The sequence below is a fragment of the Meira miltonrushii genome (genome assembly GCF_003144205.1).
Source record: "Meira miltonrushii strain MCA 3882 unplaced genomic scaffold FA14scaffold_2, whole genome shotgun sequence".
Classification (NCBI taxonomy): Eukaryota; Fungi; Basidiomycota; class Exobasidiomycetes; order Exobasidiales; family Brachybasidiaceae; genus Meira; species Meira miltonrushii.
In genome coordinates, this window is record NW_020289944.1 from 2,573,361 (window position 1) to 2,597,894 (window position 24,534).

Consider the following 24,534-nt stretch of genomic DNA (forward strand, 5'->3'; position numbering starts at 1 on the left):
TTCCCTTATTCGCCGCTTTACTATCGTAACGACACTTCTTCTTCTGAGTTCGATATGCTGGCTGATTCAAAGATGGCCACTGTGAATACGAAATCCGAGTCCGCATCAATGAAAGTACTTGCCGATCCAGGTGAGAAACCCGCAGAGGTTTATGATGCCAAACCTGGATCAGGAAAAGATGAATTTGCCAAACAAATGATGTCATACACAAATATGCCCAAAGAAGTAGCATTTGACTATTTGGGCAGCATGAAGCTATGAGTATGACATATTTGGTGGAGCTACTTCTATATATAGTTTTGTATCCGAACAATATGAACGTTTTCTTTCTTTCTGTCTGAATGATTGGAGTGATTGAGTTTTAGCACAGCTTGTAAGCGCAACGCGTATGGTGGAAGAAGGTTGACGCTGGGAAATTTATAGTGTGACAAGTCCGACAAAGAAACCTTCTTTACGTGTTGTTGTTGTTCTTCGTGACCATCACCATCATTTGTTGTGCAGGATAGAAAAGATGCAGGGCAGGAGTTCATCTTTTAGCCTCGGAGGGCAAACAGCTAGACCCTTTGCTAGCACGAGCACAACAAATAATGCTGCAACGCCAACACCTTCATTCAGCTTTGGAGGTTCTAATCAACCAGCCCAACAACCACAGCAGCAGCAGCAACAGCCGGCAGCGACAGGATCTTCTTTGTTTTCCTTCGGTCAGCCACAGCAACAACAGAATCAGCAACAGCCACAGCAACAAACAGGCGGTCTATTTGGTAGCTCGACAAATCAGCAAAACACTGCAACGGGAGGTCTCTTTGGCAATAAACCACCTGCACAGCAGAATCAGACAGGATTCGGCTCATCCTTGTTTGGCCAGAACCAAGCACAACAACAATCACAACAGCAAGCAGGAGGAGGACTGTTTGGCTCAAGTACAGCAGCAGGTGCCAACAAACCATTCTCTTTTGGATCAACACAACCAGCTGCACAACAACAGCAACCACAGCAGCAACAAGCTTTCTCTTTTGGAGCAACAGCGCCTGCACAAAGTGGTCAACAAGGATCATCGCTATTTGGGCAATCGCAACAGAATCCACAACAGCAATTCCAGCAAAGTACGCAATTTGGACAATCAGCTGCACAGCAAAATGCATCGATCCAAATCAATCCCAATTCCCCTTTTGCCAAACAAGCATACCATCAAAAAGAGCGATTTAACGATCTACCTGAAGATCAAAAGAAGTTATTCGAAGAAATGGAAAAGTACATCAATGGTCAAATTCGTATAAAAGATGAACTGCAAACACGCGAATATGGAACGGAAATCAAAAAGAGAATTTCCGAATGGAATGAATTGAGTAATAATATCAGCAATACACTTTTGATCTTGCAACAGGATGGTGAATTGATCAAAGGAATCGTTGATCATGTTGATAAAGATCGCACAGATTTGGCAACTTTATACGAAATTGCACGAAACTACAAGGAAGGACGATCTGATGGTAAACAATGGATCAATTGGCCAGGTGACTTTTTCAACAAAGCTGCTGTTGAATTCAGAACGCGGATCAAACGATACAGATCGACGATTGAGGAGATTGAGAAGCAACTGGCGACCATTGATACGAGAAATGAGCATAGTCCTCAACTTATCTCCGATGCGATCTTGCACCAACATGCAATCTTTATGTCTATGGCTTCCAACGTCGCAAATTTGCATGCTGAAGTTGATCAACTTAAACGTGATTACGTTCAGTGGTATCAGGTGAGTAAAAAAACTACCAAGACAACATTTGCGAGATTCACTAACCGAATTCTTCTCCCAACAACAGCAACAATACCGCTCGGTGCGAGACCCTTTTGCGATGTCAGAACTGACTTCTACTATCTAGAATGTTTCAATTGTACAATGTATGAGCAAAATTTCGCTTTTGGTATGATACAGTGTTACTAGTATACATTTACGTGGCCCCTCTCCTTGTTCTTGGAATCCTTGAAGTACCTTTAGCTTCTTCCCCACTCGCATCTGTCGTGGTCCCTACATTTCTCTTGCTACGCGAACGAGGTAAACTTGTCGTCGTAGCCGACTCGCCAGCTTTCTTGGTCGCTGCTGCTTTTGCAGTCTTTGGAGCTGCAGTTGTGGTGGAAGCGTCTCGCTTGTTTTGTGGTGCTACCCGGCTAACTTTCTTGCCTGGAGATATTTTGAGCTTGGCTTCCCTGCCCTCCGAAAGTTCACCATCGATCTCACTGACTTTTCGTTTAGAGGGGGCCTTCTTCTTCGAAGCTGCCGTCGAGGTGGATTCCGAATCAGATGGGAGTTGCTTCTCTTGTTGCACTTCCTCAGATAAAACGATGTCCTCAGCCAGATTAACCGCATTCATTGTTATGGTCTGATCACCTGCAACGTTCTCGTCAAGCGTCTCTTGTCCAAGATTGGAAAACGGCTTCACTGGAGAGTTTGCTAGGCTTCCGGGCATCTTCTCTACGATAGAAGGCCGAAGATGTGAAATAGGTCGACCATTGGGCGGAGGAACAAAGTCATTATGTTGCATCGGATTGCCAATACCTGGTATATGCGCAAAGTTTGACATTGGCGAAGATGTCAGAGGTGGATTGTGAGAAGCAGGTCCAGAAACAGTCCTTCCCTCCACTCTGATCGATGAATCAGGCAAATCCCGCGGAACGGATGGCAGCGATTGCAGTTGTTGAAATGTCTCTTGCGTACCTGGTGTCATTCGAGAAGACACACTTCGCTGACGTGAAGCTGAAGCGAGATTTCTGTTCGTGATCGCAGTTGTTCGGGAAGCCAGCGAATCCATGCTTCTCTGATATCGCAGGCTGTTGTTTGCTGCGCTGAGACCACCACCACCACCGCCTTTCGTGCCATGTGAAGGACCTGATCCGTTTCGACCATCTTTTCTAATGCCAGAAGTGGATGCTTGGCGTGCACCAGACTTCATTTTTGGCGGTGGTACACGATCTGCTTCTAGCATTTGACGTTGCATCTTTGCCCTTTCTTCTTCTGCCAAAGTTGCATTTTCCACTTGACCTTCATTGCCCCACGAAGACAAGAGTGAATTTAGTGTATTGCGAAATGCTGCAAAAAGATGAGCAAAAGGTAACGACAGCATAAACCGAAGCCAAGGCAAGATGAGGTTGGTGAATGCTGTTGAATTGATCAGTGGCGTATTTGGACGACCAAGTGGGATGATGAACGAATCAAACAAATGGATGGATAATTGTGCTCGAAATCTGGCAAATACCAAAAGACAAAGAACCTTGATGGCATTGTAGAATGGGACAACATATCCAAATGTATAATCGAATGCAGGTTCAGTACCCTTACATGCTAGCCAAATGAACAAGATCTTGAGTGATTCCCGTAATTCTTCCCTTTGTGCTTCGGCCAAAGTTAATTGTTTACGTTTTCTACCTTGTCGTTTTGGTGGCTGATTGTTTTGTTCCTTTGTTGTTGTGAATGCACTCTGAAATGCCGCAAACAATGATAACGGATGCACAGATGGAGCAGCAGCTGACAAAGTAGAAGAAAGGGGTTTGTAGACGTTGTACAATGTCATGGACCAAATGTACATCGATAAGCCAATACTGGCTAGTACAAATAGGCCCATGACTGTAACGGCGAATGATGATGTTAAAGAAGGAAAGATTGTGTTGGATGCACAGTTCTTCTCTCCCTTTGTCTTATTTTGTGGGCTGAATGAAGTGTTGTTCTTCTACGCGTCATTTATACTCACTCTTTAGACGCGAATAATAAAGTGGACAATCATTATAGCATTTATCCGACTTGATTGTTATATATTATACATACAGCCACCTTTCAATACAACAATCATCATCCTACTTCCAACCTTTCTAACATCAAATTTCTAGCTATGGGAAGCTCTCCCGACCAAATCTCGCAACCAGCCGTCAGAAAGATTTCATCTTTACCGCAAGAAATCTTGATTGCGATTTTCGACTATCTGACACCCGAGGATCTCAGTCAAGTTGTACAAAGCAGCCGTGAGCTATACAAATCTGCAACTTCGTCTTGCTTATGGGAAAGATTTTATTTTTCCTTCTGGAAAGAAGATCGTATAGAAAACCCTCAAAGCGCTAGATTGAACCAATTACGCAACAAACGGAGAATTCAGAATTTATACCACACGGCTCAATCCGTTTGGAACAGGCACAAAACAAGCAATTCTTCCATGGAAACTCCATTTCCAGAATTTTTAACTTTTAGTCCAAGCACACAGTTGCACGTAGAGGAAGAAGGAAGCTTGGACTTCTATAAACTTTTTTGTGCTCGCATACGTACTGATGAAAAGGTCATACAAGTCATCAAAGAACAATGCATCAATCCTACGTGTTGGTTTGAGAAAGTCTATGAAACTCTACAATCGTATGGAGACGATGTGAAAGATATACTCATCGCATTGATCGTAGTTCAAAAAAGGGTTGGAAGAAATCCAGATATTTTCATAGAGTCAGATAATATGCAAAACTCAAAAATGATTGATTTCCCATCAGCATTACAGTCGCGCAAACCTAGCACTTATAGATCGAAAACGCATTCTATGGTAATACAGCATCTCGGAGAAATGATGTTGCAAATTACAAGAGAGCAACAAGCAATTTATGGACTGAATCGGATGTGGGCAATTATTCAAGAATATGATATATTGGGACCCTCTTTTTCATGGACGGAGATCAGTGCTACACGTAGTAACGACGACGCAAATTTAGTCCCACAAGACGTAGTCCAAATCAAACAAATCGAAACTGTTTTTGGCTACTTTTCAATGATCTGTGGAGGTGAGGGTCAAGAAATCTCCAACGAACTAGACAAAATGGCAGTTGCATGCTCATTATTCTTAGCAGATCGTGACACTCAGTCAGAAGGGCCGAAAAAACAACAAAAGATTGCTCTTGCAATTTATGAATTCTTGAAAATTCGTCAATTTCGCATGGCAAAGGTCTATGATACAACCAAAGTCTATAAGAATTTTATTCATTGCTGCTTAAGCAAAGCAACAAGGGAAACTCACCCTATGACATTTTCTGTGTTATATTGTGCAATAGCTTGCCGTCTGGGGTTGTTTGCCTTACGTACTTGCATTCCAGATAGTGCCATAATTGCTATACGGGGCGGAAGTTCTGGGCAAGATACCAATTTTTGGCTTGATGTAGAAGAAGGTGGTCTGATTTATGATTCACTTGATCTCAAGCGTAAATTTCGAGTCAGTAATGATGATTCACAAAGCGCACAAGTTTCTACCTGCTCAACACTCTTTTGCTGTCTTTCGGCTGCAAGGAATATTGAAAGGGATATTGGACCAGTCATATCACCATTTATGACGCTGAACACAGTAGATCTCATTGACCAACAAAAAGTCACCATGAATCAAGATGCTGACGAAATCTTTGAATTGATTATGGCAAAGGATGATAATCCTTTCAATCCTAGCGCTACATACTTCAATCATAGTGATGACCAAATGTATCTGGTATCCGCAATCTATCCGAAGACAGAAAGATTGGGAAAAAGGCTGACTGAACAGTCTAATCCCGCAAGCGCACAATTACCATCTCGTTCGCAAAGCATAAATACGTTTATAATTGGAAGAAACGAGCTGGAAAACAGATCCAATACAGAAGGCATTTTCCATTCTTTAACAATTCTTGGAACAATACTTCCCCAGTCCCTCATTAGCAAGGCTGTCGCCTTTGAAAGAAGAAAGCCATTTTTACGAGGCCAAGCCCCAATAGACAGACTAGAAGATGCCGTAATACGAGCGAAAGGGATGATCAAACAGCAGAAGGAGAAGCTACCTCCTATTAAAAGGCTTGCTAGAAGTTCTTCAGGGCACACAGACGATGTTGAAGATCAAAGTACGATTGATGATTATATCGATGACGATATATTAGATACAATTCACCCAGTAGGTACAGTATTTGTTCACAGGACAGAAGACTATCACGGAGTGATTACCGTCTGGAACAAAGATTATGAAAGTCCTAATCCCATCTTTTTCCATTCGATGGAAGATGACGCTACAAAAGATCTTCCTCGAAAGCAACCATTTTATTGGATCGTAGCAGCTGATAATACAACTCGGTATGTCGCTCATGTTAATATTCAGCCTGCTTCGGTTTGTCTGAGTTCGCTAAAGAATGATACATCAGCAAGCACAACCCGTCTTTCGTATACTCAAGTTGAGAAATTGCGAAAAGTTGTACAAAGTAGAGAAAGCCTTACGTTCTCTCGAGTGACTGCGCAAAAAGATGGGAGCCATTTACGCTTTGAACTCAGGGAAGAAATGCTAGCCATTTATCCTGATGAGATTGCCGCATATAAAAAGCAGATCAAGTCCGAAAGACAAGAAGAAGTCGACATAATAAAATTATGTAGTATCAAAAGTAGCTTTGACGATGATGATGACGATACTGAAAACGAAGCGGACAGTGTGTACAGACAGGCTTCTCAGCTAAGCTGTACCCCGTTCTGAGTTTCAGTTCATAGCCATTGTCAATATTTTATACCTTTCTGAGTTCCTTGTCAATATCATTTCAATTTGCGCGTCCATCATAACCCTAATCGTGTGCTCATTAGTCATTTAGTCGTATCAACCTACCATTTATTCTTCGGAAAATGTATGAGAAATGCTTGCGTCATCTTCAGTTGAGACGTAGCTAGTTGATGAGCACTTTGATAGGTCTTTTAAGCCACTAGGACATGCAGGCTTGCTGTCCTACTGCGTCCCTTTGTTCATCAATCAGGTTAAAGAGCATCCGGCCTGTGCACGCCTGCAATGGAGCTTTCCACTCTACTTACATCTTGACACAATATTCACATCTGGAACCTCCATCATCACCAGAAATAATCGAGCAAATTACGACAATGCCTTCAATCAGTGAAAACCGACAACGGGAGAGCGGTTTCTTTCAACTTCCAAACGCTATCATTTTACGAATCTTAGATCTTCTGTTACCGGAAGAGCTTAGTCAGGTCGTTAAAAGTAGTCGTAAGCTTCATAGGCTGGCAATCAATCCTGATCTTTGGGAGAAATTCTATTTATGCTTTTGGAAGGAGGAAAATCAAGATCGAGCTGAGTATAACTTGCTCTCTGACTGGAGAAACATAAAAAGGATTCGTTGTTTGCGCATAACCGCCGAAGAAGTCTGGCGCAATAACCGTGATACAACAACAGACTGTGAGCATGTACCATTTCCGATGTTGCTTTGTTCGAGATCAGCGTCAATCGTACCCGGATTTCTCGAGCAACCAGATTTTTATAAACTGTTTTGTGAGCGTATGCGAATCGATCAAGTTGTTTTACAAATAATCAGGGAAGCATCTCTACACCCAACTATTTGGCCTGAAGAAGTGCAAGGCGTAGTGAAGGAGTTCGGGAACGAGGTAAAGGATGTGCTTGTTGCTTTAATTACTGCTCAAAAGAGGTTTGATGAGCGTACAGGGATTTTCATTGAATTCAACGATGATATTGCCCTTGAAGACGTTCTTGGATTCCCCTCGGCTTTACAAGTACGAAAGCCCTCAACAAGCAGATCAATTAGTCATCACTTGGTTTTGTTGCAAATTAGTGAAGAATTGCTAGCATATTTACGAAAGGAACAAGCATTTTATGGAATTGAACGACTAAGATTAAAGCTTTGGCAAATGGAAGAAGTGCAAGAAAATCGTAAACCTTCGTGGACCGAATTTAGCTCTACCCAGCAAATACCTGATGATCAAATGCCATTACACCTGAAAACCGCCAAAAGGATAGAGAATGGTCTTTCATTCTTGTCTATGCTCAATTCAGGTGAAGGTCATGAAATTGCAAATGAAATGGACATGCTAGCAGTCTCATGTTCGCTTTTTCTGCGAAAAGAGGGTATTCCGCATACTTCAAAAGACACAGCAAACGGTATATACAAATTTATGCTGCAAAACAGTTTTCGATGTGCAAGCGGAGCAGATAGGTTAGAGTTGAACAAAACGTTCTTGCATTTCTCCTTGGATGAATCTGGTAGAGAATGTCAAGCTTTGATTTTTGCTGTTATCTTTAGCTCTCTTTCATGGAGAATTGGTTTATCTGCTATTCCCGTTAGTACACCAATAGGACCAATGCTTGCCATTTACAACTCAGATTCACAAAGGGAAGAATTTTCGAACAACTTTTATTGGCTCAGCATTTTGGAGGGTGGCGTCATTTATCAAACCCATCAGATAAAGCAAAAATTTGGGTTAAGGCAGCTAATTTATAGGTTTCCGCAAATGGCAAGGGTTTATGCCATGACACCCATGGAATGCTGTCTTGAAATGATATACAATGTCCAACGCAGCTGTTCCCGCAAATCTGAATCTAAAGCTGGAAGCACATACGTCAAATCTGATACAATTGAAGTCACAGATATTGAACAAGACGTTCCATTCGGTGACTATGTTCATCTTCAATTTGAGAACGCTCTACTAAGGCACGATAATGGTTTTAATCCTCGGACGACGTTTTACAACACATATGACCGGCAAGTGTATCTTACTTCATCCGTTTATCCAGCCCCTATACAGCCTGCAAGGTCGATTTTAAGAAACCTTCAAAGTGGAAAGCGTTTAGCAAGTGCCGGTAGACATTTACGGTTCTTTACACGTTTACCAGATCTTTCGCAGACCGTTAGGAGTTTTAAAGTGGCAGAAAGTGTCATAATGCATACAGGCCACTCTATCGATTGGAAATCATTGTGTAACTTTGGTGAACACGAAGACACTTCAGATATTATGCAACCGAAAATTCACTCAGGCACGGAAAGACATCTACATGAAGGCTGGTACAAAGGTAAAGATGCATATCCTATTGGTGCAATTATTGTACATTGGAAGGACGGCTTCGCTGCCGTTATTGTTGACTGCTTTGAAAGGAATACTTACAATTTTAGTAGAAATAGGCCCGCTATAGATTTTTGGATCACAGAGAAAAAAGAGACCAATCAACATATCTATAAGGTCATTTCCGCAAATGGAACAGTCTTTCTTATAGCTCATGAAGATGCATATCCTGCCGCAGCTTCTTTATCCATGCTGAAAGCAGGAGATAAACCTTCAAGCAGTACGCACAAGGCATCTTTATCATCGAGACAGATCGAAAACTTACTCAGAGCTAGACAATTCGGTTACACTTTTCGATGTATAGCTGCTCAAAATGATGGGAGCGGATTGCGTCTAATTAAGCACACAAATCCACCCAAAGTTTTTCCCAGTCAAGATCCACAACATGAAGTTCGAGAAAATCCAGAGATAAAACGCTTTACTACAGACGATCTCGAATATGGACAAACACAAATTTTTCCTGAAACAACTCGAGAAAACGCAGAAAATTCTCGACAGGAGAATACCTCTAACGTAAGCGAAGTGATTGCACATCACAACAACGGTCGCGATCGAAATTTCTCTTACTTTCATAGGCTCGAATCGCAACCAGCTGACGAGGCTAATTCCCAGCGTGAGAACTTTCTCACAAGTTTTCTAGAAACTACAAGAAATACAAGAATGTCTCAACAGGGGAACACTTCCAATAAATATAAAGTGATCGCACATCACAACAACATTCCCGATCAAAACTTCCCTTACATTCATAAGTTCGAATCGCAAGCAGCTGACGAGGCTAATTTCGAGCTTGAAAATGTGTATAAAGAAGCCTTAAAATCTGCTTGTACGCCTTTCTGATGTTATATAGTCCTTTTTACCTTTATATGAACCGAACTTGTTATCGTGATTACCTTCAATACAACAGACAAGCGGGATGATAGACTAAGGTGAAGATTGTACCTTGTCTGCCTCACTGCTTTAAAGGCGTGTAAATTCTCCACTTAAAAGATACTACTGTAGTATATGCACGACTAGCGTATTAATTTCCGTTGAGTGTTGTCATCATCGGAAACACACAACATTTAACTTCTTCCCACGACCTTGTAAGGCGATAACATTCTACTTTTATCATGAACAATATCGGTCAATTACCTAACGAGATACTCGTAAGTATCTTCAAGCAACTAACGCCAACAGATTTAAGTAGTGTGGCACAATCTAATCGCTCGTTGCGAGGTGTGGCCACAGCGTCATCACTATGGGAGCCGTATTACCTTTCCTTTTGGCAAGAGGAGGATTCCAGAAAGTCCCAGATTCGCGGAACGTCAAATTGGCGGGATGCTAAAAGAATTTCATTTCTATATAAAACAGCAACTCGGATATGGAGAGAAGATTTTGAGCGGGAGCGGGAGCGGGAAAACGATACACATGATTCGATTCTAGAACATGCAGGTACACCATTCCCGAAGTTTCTATCCACTTCATCTCAGGAACCGGCAAACCTTAATTCTCCGCCAGACTTCTACAAGCTATTCTGCGAGCGTATGCTTATAGATGGCGAAGTACTGAAACGCATTCAAGCTCAATGTTTCCGGTCTTTCGGATGGCTTCAAGAGATGATTGATATATATGAACAGTATGGTGACGACATCAAAGACATATTGCACGCCCTCATAACAGTTCAACGGAGGTCCGATCCCGATTCAAATCTGTTGATCAACGAAGCGGGAATAGAGCAAGAATTTCCATCTGCATACAAGTTACGATTGCAAGGCACCAAACGTTCCAAAACCCATCATTTGACCCTTCTATACTTCGGGAAGCAGCTACTTCAGTACATTCAACATCAACAGGCTGTATGTGGGCTGAATCATATGCGCGGGATGAGTAGATCTAATGAAGTTACAGAAGGTCCATTTTCTTGGACTAGGATACGTGCAGTGCAAGCTTCCCGAATCAATGAAGCCTCCGTTTCGATTGCTAAAGTGTTCGAGAACGGCTTATGTTATCTTTCTATGTTCCGAGGCGGAGAGGGATACGAGATAGCCAACGAACTAGATATGCTGGCAGTTGCATGCTCATTATATCTTGCAAAAGAAGGTATCAGTCTTGACACCAGTGGCTCACGACTATATGCACAGGGAATCTGCAAGTTCATGCAGATTCGAGGCTATAGAGGTGCTCGGGAACACAAATTTCACAGGCTCGATAACAGTTTTATACATCTATGTTTAGACGAATCGGGAAGGGAAAGCCTGCCGTTGACGCTCGTTGTGGTATTTTGTTCGTTGGCGAACAGGCTAGGATTGAACGCATTGCCAACGAATACGCCTGGTAGATTGCTTGCCGTTGTTCAGTACCTTAATCACAAATTTTGGATCAGTGCCGCTGATGATGGACTTTTATATGAATTGGAAAATTTACAAGTTTTATTTCGGATGAACTCTTTAAGTCCGGATCATGCGATCGTAAGTGCTTCCACTCCGTTGGAACTTTGTCTTCGTGCTTCCCGCAACATTTTCAACGGTCTTCACGGCGCTCATTTGATGGCTGATTTAGATATAGGATCAGAGACTCTAGCATTAGCTGAGAAAGGCGGAGAAAATAGAGTCGATCAAATCTTCGAAGAGACAATCCTAGCAGACGACAACGTATTTAACCCACGCAGAACGTTCCTGCATGCGGAAGATCGGCAGTCGTACCTTGTTTCCCCGCTTAATTACCCCGCAGAAACTTCTAAACGGCTCAAAAGGCAGGACGATTCGGAAGCATACCTTGCAACGGCGGGAAGGTATACAGATGGCGATCAAAGTCCAGAAACCAAAGCCGTTCTGTCAATGTTTGCAGCAGCTAACGCCATGACAGAATTGGGAGATGAAGCAGATCGAAACGGAACTGCATTGTCGATCGTTACCGCGCAACATTATTTACCAAGTAGTATTTTGAGTATCCGGTCCGGATTGAAAAGAAGGACTGAAGCTGAATTAAGTCAATTGGAAAAGATGCGCTTGGCGGAGTTGGAAACGTTGGCCAACGACTTACTCGCCCGAGATCGGTTAGGTCGATCACAGAAGAGGCGGGTGGCCGCAACGGATTCGGAAGAAGATAAGAATCTACTCAAGATAATGCATACTGTTGGAACGGTTTTCGTGCATCGCGTATACGGATACCAAGCAGTCATTCAAGATTGGGACGTCAAATGCGATAAAGGGGAAGATTGGATCAGCGCAATGGATGTTGACGATCTACCAAATGGCGGAAGGAAGCAACCGTTTTATACAAGCTTAGTAAGCGATGGTTCCGTCCGTTATGTTGCACATTGCAATATCTTGCCAGCCTCCGCTGAATTGCCATCTTCAAATAGAATGCAAGGACAGAACGAGCTCACACATTCCCAAATTGAGAAGCTGATGTACTCTCACGAGTTCGGTGATATCTTCCGTTGTGCATCGGCAAATCAAGATGGAAGTTGCTTGCGCATGTTACTGAATGCTGCAGGCGAACACATGTATCCGGATGATCTTGGTCTCTAACAAATAGATCTGCATAACAAACAGATCGGCAAAACAAACAGATCTGCAAATTAAACAGATCGGCAAAACAAATAGATCTGCATAACAAACAAATCGGCATTATCATTTTGTATATTAAACATTTCATATATCAATAATTGAGTATACCCTATTTGCCCATATTCGCCTTCCATACCCTCCACCGTGAATGAGCTTGAAGGCCTGCATATGCCTGTGTTTCGTTTTGTTCCTGATCTAAGCCCAAGTTTGTTCCTGCATCTGCCCATCTTGCCTTCAATGCAGAATTAGTGATTATCGAAAATGGATGACGACCTCGAACATCTTCTTCCCGTGATGGAGTTTGGATCGTTGCTTTATTTTCTTCTTCTTCTTCCTCTTGAGGTGATGAATCTATCGTCCATCCCTTGTAGAAAAGCTCATTTGCGTTCTGAATATTCGATGCTTCTTTCAACGAACGTTCGATCGTTGTAATTCTCTTGCTCTTCTGTTTTTCTTCATTACTCACTTGAGCCGTCTTTACCCATTTCGAAATGACGTTTCGCTTCTCTTGATCCCAATTGCTGCCCAGCTCTCGTAATTTTAGTTGGTCTTGCATGATTGGAGCGATGAGGGGATTGCAGATCGGATTAATCTGCTTTCTTTGTGTCGTGGTGGAAGTGGATGATGCGGTCATAGTCTGATCAAGAGCAAACATCTCCTTTGACTTCATCGTACTGCTGGAGGTCACCCTTTTCAGCCCTTTCATTACGGGTAAGTGACTTGCAAGTGGACTGTGATCTTCAGTCGTTGTAACGGATGCGGAAGATGATGCAATCTCTAACATACTGTGCGAATTCACATCACCTTTGACAGGCTGCACTGCAGGGATGGGAATCGTGGCTGCACTTGATCGATCTGCTTTCTTGCGTGCTTTTCCTGTATCTTCCTTTTCGCTTTCTTTCTCTTCCTTCTTTACTCTTCCTTCAAGTCTGCGGATGTATACCATCATTTGCTCTTGTTTCTGTTCAGCTATTCGCATGATATCATAAAGACGATTGTACTCCTTTTGCCAGAAATCAGAATCGAATGTTGCATCAACACAAGCTCGCTCGTAATACTCCAAGGCTGTGGGAAAATTGTCAGTTCTGGGTCGAAAAGCATGATATTCTTTTTGTATGCACTCACATGATTCCAACTCAGCAATTCGACCCAATGCCTGTCGAGTAGAGATTGGGATGCACAATCATTTAGTAAGATTAGCCTGCATATTACCATGTTTCACTCACCTGTGAGAGGACCGAATGTGTATTAGGATCAACGTCTGCCTTTCTTTGCTGCACTTCAGGTTCAACAATGGAAGTTCTCGGGGCTAATTCGGTGACCGATGTTTCTGGCTCATCTTGAGGTACATCAGGTACCAGCCTTCGTATATCTTCTAGAGTAGAATCAGGTGAATTACTCGGTCCACGCGAGTTGCGGTCCACCAATTCAAGAAACGACACTGATCTTCGATGAGAACCAAAGCTATCTTGTTTGACCTTGACAGGAAGAATGGAAGAAGTTCCAGATTGAGACTCTTCGTCCTCTTTCCGCTGTGACGTTGATGAAGATGTGAAGGGGATACCCATTTGATGCATATGTTGACAAAGCTGTGCATTTCCGATCGAGGTACTTGCCATATGACCGCCATTGAGTGAAGATCGAATCGATTTGAATCCATTAGATGATGAACCGCGTTCATCCACCCGAGCAGATGCTGTTGCTGGTCGTCTGGATGGTTTTCTTGGCATCAAGCCTGCATTATGTCCCGCCATCATGAGCCCGAGACTTTCTCCGCAAAGATGATGATGATGTTGAGGAAGGGAAACAAACAGAGGATAGTTCGTACCTGAAAAGTCAACAAAGTGCATAAGCCAATCCTTTCCTCTTCAACATATCAATCCGCCATGGAGTTTAGACTTTTGCCGATTATCTTAACTGACATGGATCAATGGATAGCCCATTGCACTGCTTGGCTTACAGCGGATCATTCCGTAAAGTGAATCAGGAGATATAACTCGCCGCTCAAAAAGCACGCTAATACAACAAACGAATGCCGATACAAAATGATATTGTGCTTGATTATGCTAAAGAAAGAATGTACTGATGAAATCTATAAATAAAATGGGTAATGCTGAATCAATGTATAGAAACATGAAAGCGAAAAGATCTTGCAAAGAATGTGCTTTATTGAAAAATTGGTGTGTTTATGAACATTGGAACGCTTGGTAACCATTTTCACCGGTAGCGTTTTGTCCGTTCTGATATTGAGCATTCAATGGATAAGGACAGAGCAATCTTGTATTGATCAATCCTCCTGCGTATACTTGTTGAGTGGTGGGTACTTGAGCATTATCTTCCATCTCATCTCCATTTGAAGAAGGCAAAACACCTTGCCTGTTTTGATACGCAGCAGCAACTTGCGCATTAGGCTCAATCGATTTCTCCGCCCAAGCAATAATTGCCAATGAGATATCGTATGCCGTTTCAAACTTGTATGGACGACTTCCAGGATCATTTTGTGCTGCTCCACCAAAATTTATTGCGCCCGGCCCTTGCCTTGTGTGTCTCATTCCATAGATGATATAGAATTTCAACGAATTATCAATTTCCGTAGGTTGAACTTGCATGGCAGAAGCTGTAGCATTGCGCGCATCATTGAAATAATTTACCGTAGATTGTGGACTGATGACGAGATCGTACGTTCCATGGTATAAGATCATCTTGCCATTATTCTTGACAAATTCACTCAAATCCGTTTGAACAGCATTCACACCTCCAGGATTTACTGCATTGCCTTTTTGTAGAGCAGCGTAAGTTATATCTCTGTACGGATCGAATGAACTTGAAAGGTGGGGTTCTTGCAGGGTTACCAATTGATACCAACCACTTGCTTTACCATTCGTTCCTTTCAATTGGCTTGCCGAATCTGCCAAGCCAGGCCAATAAGCGGGATAAACTTCTTGCCCATCAATAATTGTAGAATTGTATAATTGATATGCAGTGGAAATTTGAAGTGGTGTCAAACAAGTTGAAGGACTTTTACCATATGTCGTACTCGTGCCACAGAGCAGAGCATTCAATTGAGGCTTACACTGTTGCGGTGCAGAAATAATACCGTCAACTACACCATCCAGCGCATCGCACTGCGAGGTGACTGCATTCTTTATCGGTCCCCATAATTCCAAGTCGGAAAAATAACCATCACCTCGAAGTTCTTTGTCGTGAACAGACGCTGTGTGAAGCTGTCCAACTCCCATATTGGAAAAGTTCGTAGCAGGAGCTCCTGCAACGATGCCATTAAAGTCTTGAGGATACACTTGGGCAGCGCTTAAACCACGAGCGCCACCCACACTACTGCCGTAGTAGTAACGGTAGACCCGATTATTCTCTTTGGGATTACGAACGCCTTGCTTTATACCGTAATAGTAGTTGACTACATTTTCTGCCAGAAGCAGAGTAAGGTGATTTGCTCTCGATCCGAAATCCGTCAACGTTTCATTGAAAGCTGGGCCTTCCACCCAAGTTGTCGTCCCAAGACCAGAGAAGTGGCCTAAATTGGTTCCCGCAACAACAAACATATATCGTCCCATATAATTCTTCATTGAAGGCATAGGAACAAATCCCAATTGTCCTCCATGTCCCATGACAGCAATGCGACCATTCCACCCTAGACCTTGTCCTAGAACATCATTTCCACTTAAAGATTGTGTGGTATTTGAAGTTGCACGTTTCGCGGGGCTTGTTGAGCTGTTTCCTGACTCTTGATCCTGTGTCTGAAAGCTTGAAGAACCTAGTCTAAAGTCAGTAGATGGTTGCTTATTCGTATTTGAATTGGAATGTCGGGTAAATGCTGATGAGCCTGATGAGCCTGATGATGATGATGCGCCAATGGCGGACTGCAAAGTTTGGCCGTTCCCCAAAACAAATGTGCCGTTTTCGCTGATGGTGAAGGGTGATGTGCCGGTCGGGAAATCTTTAGGAGGCGGAGCGAGTGGGATGCTTGGATTAGATTCAAGCGGAAGCCAAACTTCACTCACGATAGAAGTCATTGGACTTGTTTGAATCTTTGCTCCAAATCTACAGAAAGCGGGAAGACCTCCATCTGGGCCGTTCATGGAAGCACTATTGTTAAGTCTTCCGTAACCCATTTGACTCTTGAGATCCACATCGGGTCCAACATCGTGCAAGATTGATTTGAGAGGTGTTCCTTTTGGAATGAATCCACGGGGGTATGTGTTTGTTAATGTTTCAAGAGATGGCATACTTCCTTCGGGAAAATATTGAGAAAAGGCTTTCATGACGTTGACTTCTGGCGGATAATTGATGGAGTTAGATAAGGCTTCGCATACTGATTGTGCTTGAGATCCCGCTGTGGTGACTCCATCATCTCGGTTTGGATCTAAGTTCATATGCTTCTTTCTTGTCAATCCGAAGGCGAGTCCAAATATAAGTCCAAACAATAAGAGGATGGCCACCAAAGTGAGCAAGAGGAAGCCCCAAAGACGAGAGCGACCTTTACCGGTTTTTGGATCTTTGCCAAACATGATGAGTGTGTTTTTTGAGAACTGGAAGAGATCTTTGCGATCGCTAAAGGCTTGTTCGGATCAATAGCATCACAAATCGGCCAAGAAAGACCCTAATTCTAAAGAGATATCCTAGTAGCTGATTCGATTCTTCTTTGTGTGAAGACTAGGAGGCTTATCAGAAGCTCACTCGATTCTACACTATGCAGAGTACCCCTTTTACGCCTCCAAAAGAAAAAGCTTTGGCCCTTTCGTTGGAGCAATTAGCCTTGACGCCCTTTTTTTATGGAAGTGTATAGGATTAAATGGTGATGGATGATGTTGGTAGTTTGGTATAACAATCACTCATGACGGGCTTGGCACATATAAAAGTAGAAAGTTTAAATTTGGTGTCAGTCGAACAAACGTATGACATATATAAACTAGTGTGGAAGCGTTTGACCGCGTGTGTAACATTAGTAACGGGAAAGGGGGGGGGGAAAAGAAGGAAGTGCGCTAATTATAGATTTTGTTCGGCGATTAATTAAACACACTTGAATGCCTTGAAGCCGTTTACACCATGCGGGTTGCCGCCGGTTTGATAAACAGCCTTTTGTGGATAAGGGCACAACAGACGTGTAAAGGCTAAACCGGCAAAGAAGGCTTGTTGTGAATCAGCAATGGGCAAATCAACATCTGGATCACCACCCTTAACATCTCTAGGCGGCATTACAGCTGAATTGGAATTATAACGGGCTGCAATCTGTTCGTTTGGCTCCATACCCTTTTCAACCCATGCCATCAATGCCAATGTCATATCATATCCTGATTCAAACTTGTATGGTCGACTGCCAGGGTCATTTTGTGAAACACCACCAAAGTGGAATGCCCCTAAACCGCCTCTTGAGTGTTTCATGCCATTGATTTGGTAGAATTTGAATGATTGTCCGACATGATCTTCGCTAAGCTTTAATGCAGCAGCGGTAGCCTTCTTAGCCGCATTGAAATAATCAATCGTAGATTGTGGACTAACAACGAAATCGGACGTTCCATGATACATGACCAACTTTCCACCTCGTTTGATGTATGCACTCAAATCAGTCTTCCAAGCATTCACACCTCCTGGATCTGCTGCAATTCCTTTTTTGAGATCTGCCAATGTGATATTCGTGAATGGGTTGAATTTAGGATCCAACTTTGGTCTCTCTAACACGACCAATTGATGCCATTGACTTGCTTTTGCATTAATTGGAAATAGACTGGAAGCGGAAACTTCTAAGCCTGGCCAATAGGCTGGGTAGATTTGTTCACCTTCAATAATTGTAGGTTTATACAATTCATAAACTGCTTTGATTTGGTCTTGGGTCAAACAAGTTGCATTTGTCTTTCCATATTTTGTGTTTGTTCCACACAATAACTCTTTCTCCAATTGAGGCTTGCATTTTGATGGGTCAGAGATCACACCATCTACTACGCCATCCAAACCGTCACATTGTTGCAAGACAACATCTTTGATTGGTCCTACAAGTGCGCCTCTGGTGAAGAATCCCGTCTTGCCAATCGGTGTGGTCTTGTTATGGACAGAAGATGTCGCCAGCTGCGCTGTATTCATTTGCATAAAGTTGATCGCAGGACAACCTGCCATGATACCATCAAAGTCATCAGGATACACTTGGGCAGCGCTTAGGCCTCGCGCGCCACCAACACTGCTTCCAAGATAATAACGGTACACACGGTTGTTCTCCTTTGGATTACGTTTGCCTTGACTGATTCCATAGAATTGGTTAACAGCTTTTTCAGCAACCAAAAGGGTAACATGATTTGCTCTTGATGCGAAATCTGTTAACGTTTCATTGAATTGCGTTCCGTTGACCCAAGAACTCACTCCATTTTGAACGGAAAAGTGACCAAGATTTGTACCAGCAACAGCAAACATATAACGACCCATATATTGCTTCATACTGACCAATGGTACGTAACCCAATTGACCACCGTGACCCATTACAGCAATTCTTCCGTTCCATCCTTTATTCGATCCAAGAATTTGATCTCCTTGTAGAGATTGAATTTTCGACGTATTGTCACGCTTCTTGTTTGGTTTGCCAGTGGTCGGAGTGCCAGGGTCACCAGTACCGCTAGTCGGAGGTGGAATTTTGTTACGCTTCTTCTTTGTCACCGTAGTTGGTGTGCCGGTGGTCGGAGTGCCAGTGCCAGTACCAGTACCGGTAGTCGGAGTGCCATTGCTAGCTGTGGCTGTACCGTTGTCGGCCTTCTTTTCAGGAGGTGCTGGAACATCATTTGGAGCTGGTGGATTATAAGCATACGGTGATGGCTTAATTTTCTTGTACTTTCCTTGAAGGTAATAAAGTGGTGCAGTAAGGAATTTACCACCTGGACCAAGTTCATAAGCTGTTGTATTGGTTGGGAAATCGCCTTGAGGCTTTGCCAATGGTATATTTGGATCCGACGCAAGAGGAAGCCAAACTTCAGTCAAAACAGATGTGACAGGGCTGGTAGCGATTTGAAGTCCAAATCGACAAAAAGCTGGTAGTCCTCCAACTGGACCATTAAAGGAGATACGACTGGCAAGCCTGCCGTAGCCAGCTTGTGCCTTTATGTTCAAGTCAGGTCCTACACCGTCCAATACCTTATCTATAGGAACATTGTCCGGAATTGTGCCATTAGGGTATAATTTGGTTAAATCTTCTAATGATAATGTGCTGCCTTCAGGGAAGTATTGAGAAAAGGTGTTGTTGATCGTCAATCCTGCAGGAGCTTGGAAAGTTTGGCCTAATTGTTTGCATAATGTTTCTGCTTTTGTGCCGGCCGTCAAACCGGTAACTTGAGCATGAACACCTGGATGAGGATGTATGCCTGCACTATAACTTGCAAGCCAGGTTGCAGTGAGGAGGAGGGCACCTCTGAAGGTTGCTGTGAGATTCATGATGAGGAGGGGATAATGGAAGGATCAGGCAATGATAGTGGTAAAAGTTGGGAAGCGGATAAAATCAAGTTCGATATATATGCGGTGTATTGACGGAGCGCCTTTGAGAGCGTGCGTATAGCCGATACTTCATTGCACCATTCCACTCTACCCCCATCGTTCCCCTCTACCCCCGTCATTTCAAATTGACTGCTCGATCTCTTCAATCACTGCTCCTATAAATGCCAAGAATGAGTATTCCGTCTGTGAATTCAAAGGGCGTAAAGACGGTTATAACCCTGTCTTGAATTGATCACACGGTACAACTTTGACATATGAAGATTAGGATAGAATTTCTCCTTCAACGCTTCATCAAGCTCCTTTTCTTCTGAGAATGGAGGCGCCGCATATTTATTGATTTCATTTGGGTGACTCCTTTTGCGCTTTTGAAACTGCGAAATTGCCTTTCATTTCTAGTCCTGAAATCGCAAAATTGTACCCCATACCGCCACAACGGTCACATTCTCCCCACCCCTTTTCCTTTAGCCGTAGGATGTGTACCGTAATTAGAGCGGCGTCTGATCGGATGAGCGCATCATTGGCAATGCATATATACAAGTTTTACTCCCGACTATCCAGCGGCAGGTCAAGATGATACAAAAGGCACTAAGTTAGACCAAGAAGGAGATAAGATCGCTGGAAAGTAGCTCGATTCTCGTTTGTCCAAATACTGATATGTACTAGCCAATAATGCTTGATCGTGCTCGAACATGACATTGATTTGTTCGATTTCCTTAATGAGTGAATCAATGGGATCTTTCTTAATCCTTCGTGTGGTGATTTGGTTCTTGACTTGACCTGGAAGTTTATCAGTCATTATTTCACGAACAATCTCTTCTACTTCTTCCATCCTTCCAACGGCTGTTCGTACCTTTTCAATGTCTCCTATAAATTGCGTCATGGATGTGTATTGAAGAGATACCAAATGCTCTCTTGCTTGTTTGACCGGAAGAACAAGCGTGAACCGGTCTAAGAAACGTCTCCAAAATGTTGAGAACCGTCTTGTCTTTGGAAATTGCCAAATGTATGCATCGGCCCAACTGGTGCCAATATGTCCTTTTATGTGATTCAATAAGCACAATGTCCAACGATCTGGATGGATCAAATGTTCCTCTAATGTTGCCACATTTCTACAAAGCCACACCGCACAATTACGAAATTCGTCCGTATTGAATTCGATAAGTGTAGGCATTGGTGCTCCAACTTTGTCTAGGAAGCCATAATATTCAGGTTTGTCTTCCGGTCTGTCCTCATCGGAATAATCGTTGTCAAATGTTGGTAATTGATTATTTTTAAAGACGGGTGGCTTTTGACTGACAATCGGACTCTCGACTTGGCTAGCATTATCATTCTCTTGAGCTTGGTTAGCAATATCATTGTCATGTTTGATGTACGAAAACCTTGGTGACTTTGGTCGAAGGACCCCGTCTTCATGTTTAACATACGATATTCTTGGTGACTTTGGGCGAGAGACACCGTCATCCTGTTGGATATACGATAATCTTGGTGATTTTGGTCGAGAGACACCGTCATCCTGTTGGATATACGATAATCGTGGTGACTTTGGTCGAGAGACACCGTCATCCTGTTGGATATACGATAATCGTGGTGACTTTGGTCGAAAGACGCCATCATCCTGTTGAATATACGATAGTCTTGGCGACGTTGGTCGAGAGACACCGTCATCCTGTTGGATTTCGGATAGTCTTGGTGACTTTGCTCGATCGATCTCGTTTTCCATCGTGATGGTTGCTTTGACGATGGAAAAGATAAAGACAAGGTTACGAAATATATATTCTTAAGATGAAAGGGTTTAGGGGCAGAATATCACAAAGCGAAGATCAAAGAATGTGTTGATGAAGGTGGTATGCATGGATGTACGGAGTTCCCGAACACATTAGAATGCACCAATCAACGTTCAAGTAATTTAGAGGACCTCATATCTTCAAACACTTCCAATGCATTCTCATACCGCTTTGTCGATCTCAAAATATTCATAATCGTGATGAAGCTATGGTTGTGGTTCTTGTTCAACAATGCATGCTCTCCACAGGCAGCAGGTATGCTCTGATGACAATAGTACGCGCTTTAGTCTAAGCTTGAATGTGTACGCGTAATTGGGCGCACGTCCCTTTGGATGAATGATGTACACTCCAAGATTCTCAACCATAGCAATCTTCTTCCCATCATCGTCATAGAGTTGAATCAAACATCGAAAATGAGCACAATATCAAGCACGCACTCTGAGGTGCTCAAAGCCTATTCTTCAGGATCGTCGAATCTTAAAGGACAATTGACAAAAGCAAAGATTGAACTAACACAAGCAGGACTTCTAGTACCATCTCCTACCGAAGCAGCAGCTCATCCAAAAGAATTCTCAATGGCTCGTGATATCCTAGAAGTTGGAGCATTTCACAGTCTCAAGCATAAAGAAGTTGATAGCTTTGATCGGTATATCGGCTTGTTGAGAGTATTCTACCAAGATTGCCATGCAAGTTTACCACCCTCAAAGAACGAAGAGGCTTTGTTAGGATTATCACTCTTGCGTTTGCTCTCGTCCAATTCCATCTCACAATTCCACACAACTCTTGAGAACCTGCCACCAAATCTGGTTGCCAATTCGCCATTCTTACAGCATCCTGTAAACCTGGAACGATGGCTGATGGAAGGAAGTTACTCAAAGGTATGGAAAGCACGTAAAGAAGTTCCCAGAGAAGAATACATCTTCTTCGTTGACGAATTGATGGGAACTATTCGCAGAGAAATTGCTTCGTGCGAAGAAAAGGCATACGACAGCTTGCCATTGAGTGATGCAGCCACTTTGCTATTCTTCAACGATATGGAATCTGTGTCTGCATTTGCCGCCGAACGAGGATGGCAAATCAATCCTACAACACAAACTGTTCACTTTACCAACAAAGCAGAACAGGCCGCAAAAGACGCCATTCCAAAGAAAGCGACAATTACGTCTAATCTCCAATTCGCCAAAGAACTTGAAAGCATTGTATAAGTAGAGTCATTTTAATGCATCATGATATGATTGTATCTGATAGGCAAGTACAAATACAGTAAAGGCTTCTAAATTACAATAATCACACTCGGGAACTTGATCGTGGCGGTCCGTCATTAGCCGTCTCTTCATCGAAGAGTTGACGTCGATCTTCCTCTGACAGCGCTAAAGAGAATTGATTGGATCTCTGCATGGTCTTCCATCTTCTCTCCTCTACTTGTCGATCGAGTAACTTCAATGCACGATTTCCTTCTTCGTCTTTAATCGCTAAGCGTGCATGTTCAATTGCTTCTTGCCATACTTCCTCGTCTCGAGTCTTTTTGCTTGGTTTGTGATCATGGGCCAAGATTCTTCTTGCTAATGTTTGAACCATTCCCGGTGCATAGTTTTTGCCTGACTTAGACCAAGCCGGTTTGGCCAATTCGGCAGAGCCCAAAAATACTCTTGCTGCTTTCTCGTCAAAGCCTAAATACAGCATGAACTCCAAGTAATGGTCCATCGCTTTGCAAAATTTGACATATCCGACAATTGCACTTTCCCATGCTTCTATCTGTGTTGTCCTATATGATTCAGCAGTTGTGTTTGTGTATTTGATCAGCTTTCCCTTTCTCTCCTCTTCCATCGGCTCGGAATCCACGTCCTCCCTTTCTATCATTCCTTGATCGTGCCTTATAGCATCGTTCCAAAATTCCACAAATTGGTCAAAGATGGTAGAGAATTTATAGATAAGATTCGTATCCTTCTTTGCATGTATGCTAATACGAACGGCACCCATGAATAAAGCTAAAAATGTTTCCACTGATGGGGAAACGCCATTCTTTTTCATCTCTTGCATAGTTCTGATCGCTTGTGTACCTCTACCCGCACGTAACAGATGTCTCAAAAGCGGGTTGTATACGTATGTCGATCTCCTCACAAACGGTTGCATTGCTTCTACCTTTTCGATTGCCACCTCGCATGCGGCTGAAGCAGTCATGTCTGCACTTAACAATTGCATCAAGTTTTGTGAAGCTTTATATCTTTTTTCGCGTATTGATGAGTTTGACATCATCGGCTGAGAGAGTCTCATTTCTCTCCTGCCAAAGTTTCTACCGCTTTGATCTTTGTTGTATCGATTCCGGAAGGGGAAAGCTTCAGTTGATGCCTGGCCATCATAAGCTCTATGCCTTCTGTCACGTATGGATGAATTCGACATCATTGACTTTGAGGATCTCGCTTCATTTCTGTCATAACCTCTACCGTTTCGATCCTTGCTAAAAGATCCATTGGAATCATTAAAATTTCTTCTTAATGCCGCCTTTTGCATACTTTTCACTCGAATCGCTCTTTCCTGTTGATTCGTCTTTCTATCGCTTTGACTTTGACTGTGAGCATTTCTGGATGAACTGATCTGCATACATGCAGCTTTTTGACCAATTGTGACTACACATGCTGTCCTACTTGCTGCAACAGATCGAATTGCAAGCATCCTTCTCAAGCTTGTGCAGAAATGTGATATGGACAGGCAAAGGGATCATCCTGTTCACCATCATCAATGAGGAGTATAGAATTTCCCGCTAAGAAATTTAAAGTTGTGTTCACGTGTCAAAAGGTGCAGATCCATATTCAATACAGCCTACGCGCCC

At 42.9% G+C, this 24,534-nt stretch overlaps 10 protein-coding genes across 10 annotated transcripts; 5 read left to right on the plus strand and 5 right to left on the minus strand.

Moving 5' to 3' along the window:
• The first annotated feature begins 473 nt into the window (after positions 1–473).
• FA14DRAFT_160683 (uncharacterized protein) lies at positions 474–1,950 on the plus strand. Its single transcript, XM_025498780.1, has 2 exons — positions 474–1,753; positions 1,821–1,950. Exons 1-2 carry the CDS (start codon positions 512–514, stop codon positions 1,878–1,880), a joined length of 1,302 nt encoding a protein of 433 aa, XP_025355916.1. The 5' UTR covers positions 474–511; the 3' UTR covers positions 1,881–1,950.
• On the minus strand, positions 1,950–3,617 carry FA14DRAFT_172228 (uncharacterized protein; the record flags this gene model as incomplete). Its single annotated transcript, XM_025500390.1, has 1 exon — positions 1,950–3,617. One exon carries the CDS (start codon positions 3,615–3,617, stop codon positions 1,950–1,952), a length of 1,668 nt encoding a protein of 555 aa, XP_025355917.1.
• A 264-nt stretch (positions 3,618–3,881) lies between these two features.
• Positions 3,882–6,500, plus strand: FA14DRAFT_172229 (uncharacterized protein; the record flags this gene model as incomplete). Its single annotated transcript, XM_025500391.1, has 1 exon — positions 3,882–6,500. One exon carries the CDS (start codon positions 3,882–3,884, stop codon positions 6,498–6,500), a length of 2,619 nt encoding a protein of 872 aa, XP_025355918.1.
• Positions 6,501–6,892: 392 nt separating this feature from the next.
• FA14DRAFT_155027 (uncharacterized protein) lies at positions 6,893–9,718 on the plus strand (the record flags this gene model as incomplete). The annotated part of the gene is made up of 1 exon (XM_025497728.1): positions 6,893–9,718. One exon carries the CDS (start codon positions 6,893–6,895, stop codon positions 9,716–9,718), a length of 2,826 nt encoding a protein of 941 aa, XP_025355919.1.
• A 243-nt stretch (positions 9,719–9,961) lies between these two features.
• On the plus strand, positions 9,962–12,541 carry FA14DRAFT_160684 (uncharacterized protein). The gene has a single exon (XM_025498781.1). It carries the CDS (start codon positions 9,991–9,993, stop codon positions 12,391–12,393), a length of 2,403 nt encoding a protein of 800 aa, XP_025355920.1. The 5' UTR covers positions 9,962–9,990; the 3' UTR covers positions 12,394–12,541.
• Positions 12,541–14,213, minus strand: FA14DRAFT_172231 (uncharacterized protein; the record flags this gene model as incomplete). The annotated part of the gene is made up of 3 exons (XM_025500392.1): positions 13,659–14,213; positions 13,558–13,588; positions 12,541–13,497 (listed from the first exon to the last, which is right to left on the minus strand). The coding sequence occupies exons 1-3, from the start codon at positions 14,187–14,189 to the stop codon at positions 12,542–12,544; spliced, it is 1,518 nt and encodes a 505-aa protein (XP_025355921.1). The 5' UTR covers positions 14,190–14,213.
• Positions 14,214–14,618: 405 nt separating this feature from the next.
• FA14DRAFT_123259 (tannase-domain-containing protein) lies at positions 14,619–19,860 on the minus strand (the record flags this gene model as incomplete). The annotated part of the gene is made up of 4 exons (XM_025496561.1): positions 14,619–15,575; positions 16,338–16,568; positions 18,262–19,051; positions 19,385–19,860. The coding sequence occupies 4 exons, from the start codon at positions 19,858–19,860 to the stop codon at positions 14,619–14,621; spliced, it is 2,454 nt and encodes an 817-aa protein (XP_025355922.1).
• Positions 19,861–20,172: 312 nt separating this feature from the next.
• Positions 20,173–21,911, minus strand: FA14DRAFT_44775 (uncharacterized protein). The gene has a single exon (XM_025502357.1). The coding sequence runs from the start codon at positions 21,638–21,640 to the stop codon at positions 20,486–20,488; it is 1,155 nt and encodes a 384-aa protein (XP_025355923.1). The 5' UTR covers positions 21,641–21,911; the 3' UTR covers positions 20,173–20,485.
• Positions 21,912–21,935: 24 nt separating this feature from the next.
• Positions 21,936–22,909, plus strand: FA14DRAFT_164421 (uncharacterized protein; the record flags this gene model as incomplete). Its single annotated transcript, XM_025499885.1, has 2 exons — positions 21,936–21,978; positions 22,188–22,909. 2 exons carry the CDS (start codon positions 21,936–21,938, stop codon positions 22,907–22,909), a joined length of 765 nt encoding a protein of 254 aa, XP_025355924.1.
• Position 22,910: 1 nt separating this feature from the next.
• FA14DRAFT_160688 (uncharacterized protein) lies at positions 22,911–24,440 on the minus strand. The gene has a single exon (XM_025498782.1). The coding sequence runs from the start codon at positions 24,375–24,377 to the stop codon at positions 22,992–22,994; it is 1,386 nt and encodes a 461-aa protein (XP_025355925.1). The 5' UTR covers positions 24,378–24,440; the 3' UTR covers positions 22,911–22,991.
• Between the last annotated feature and the right edge of the window lie 94 nt (positions 24,441–24,534).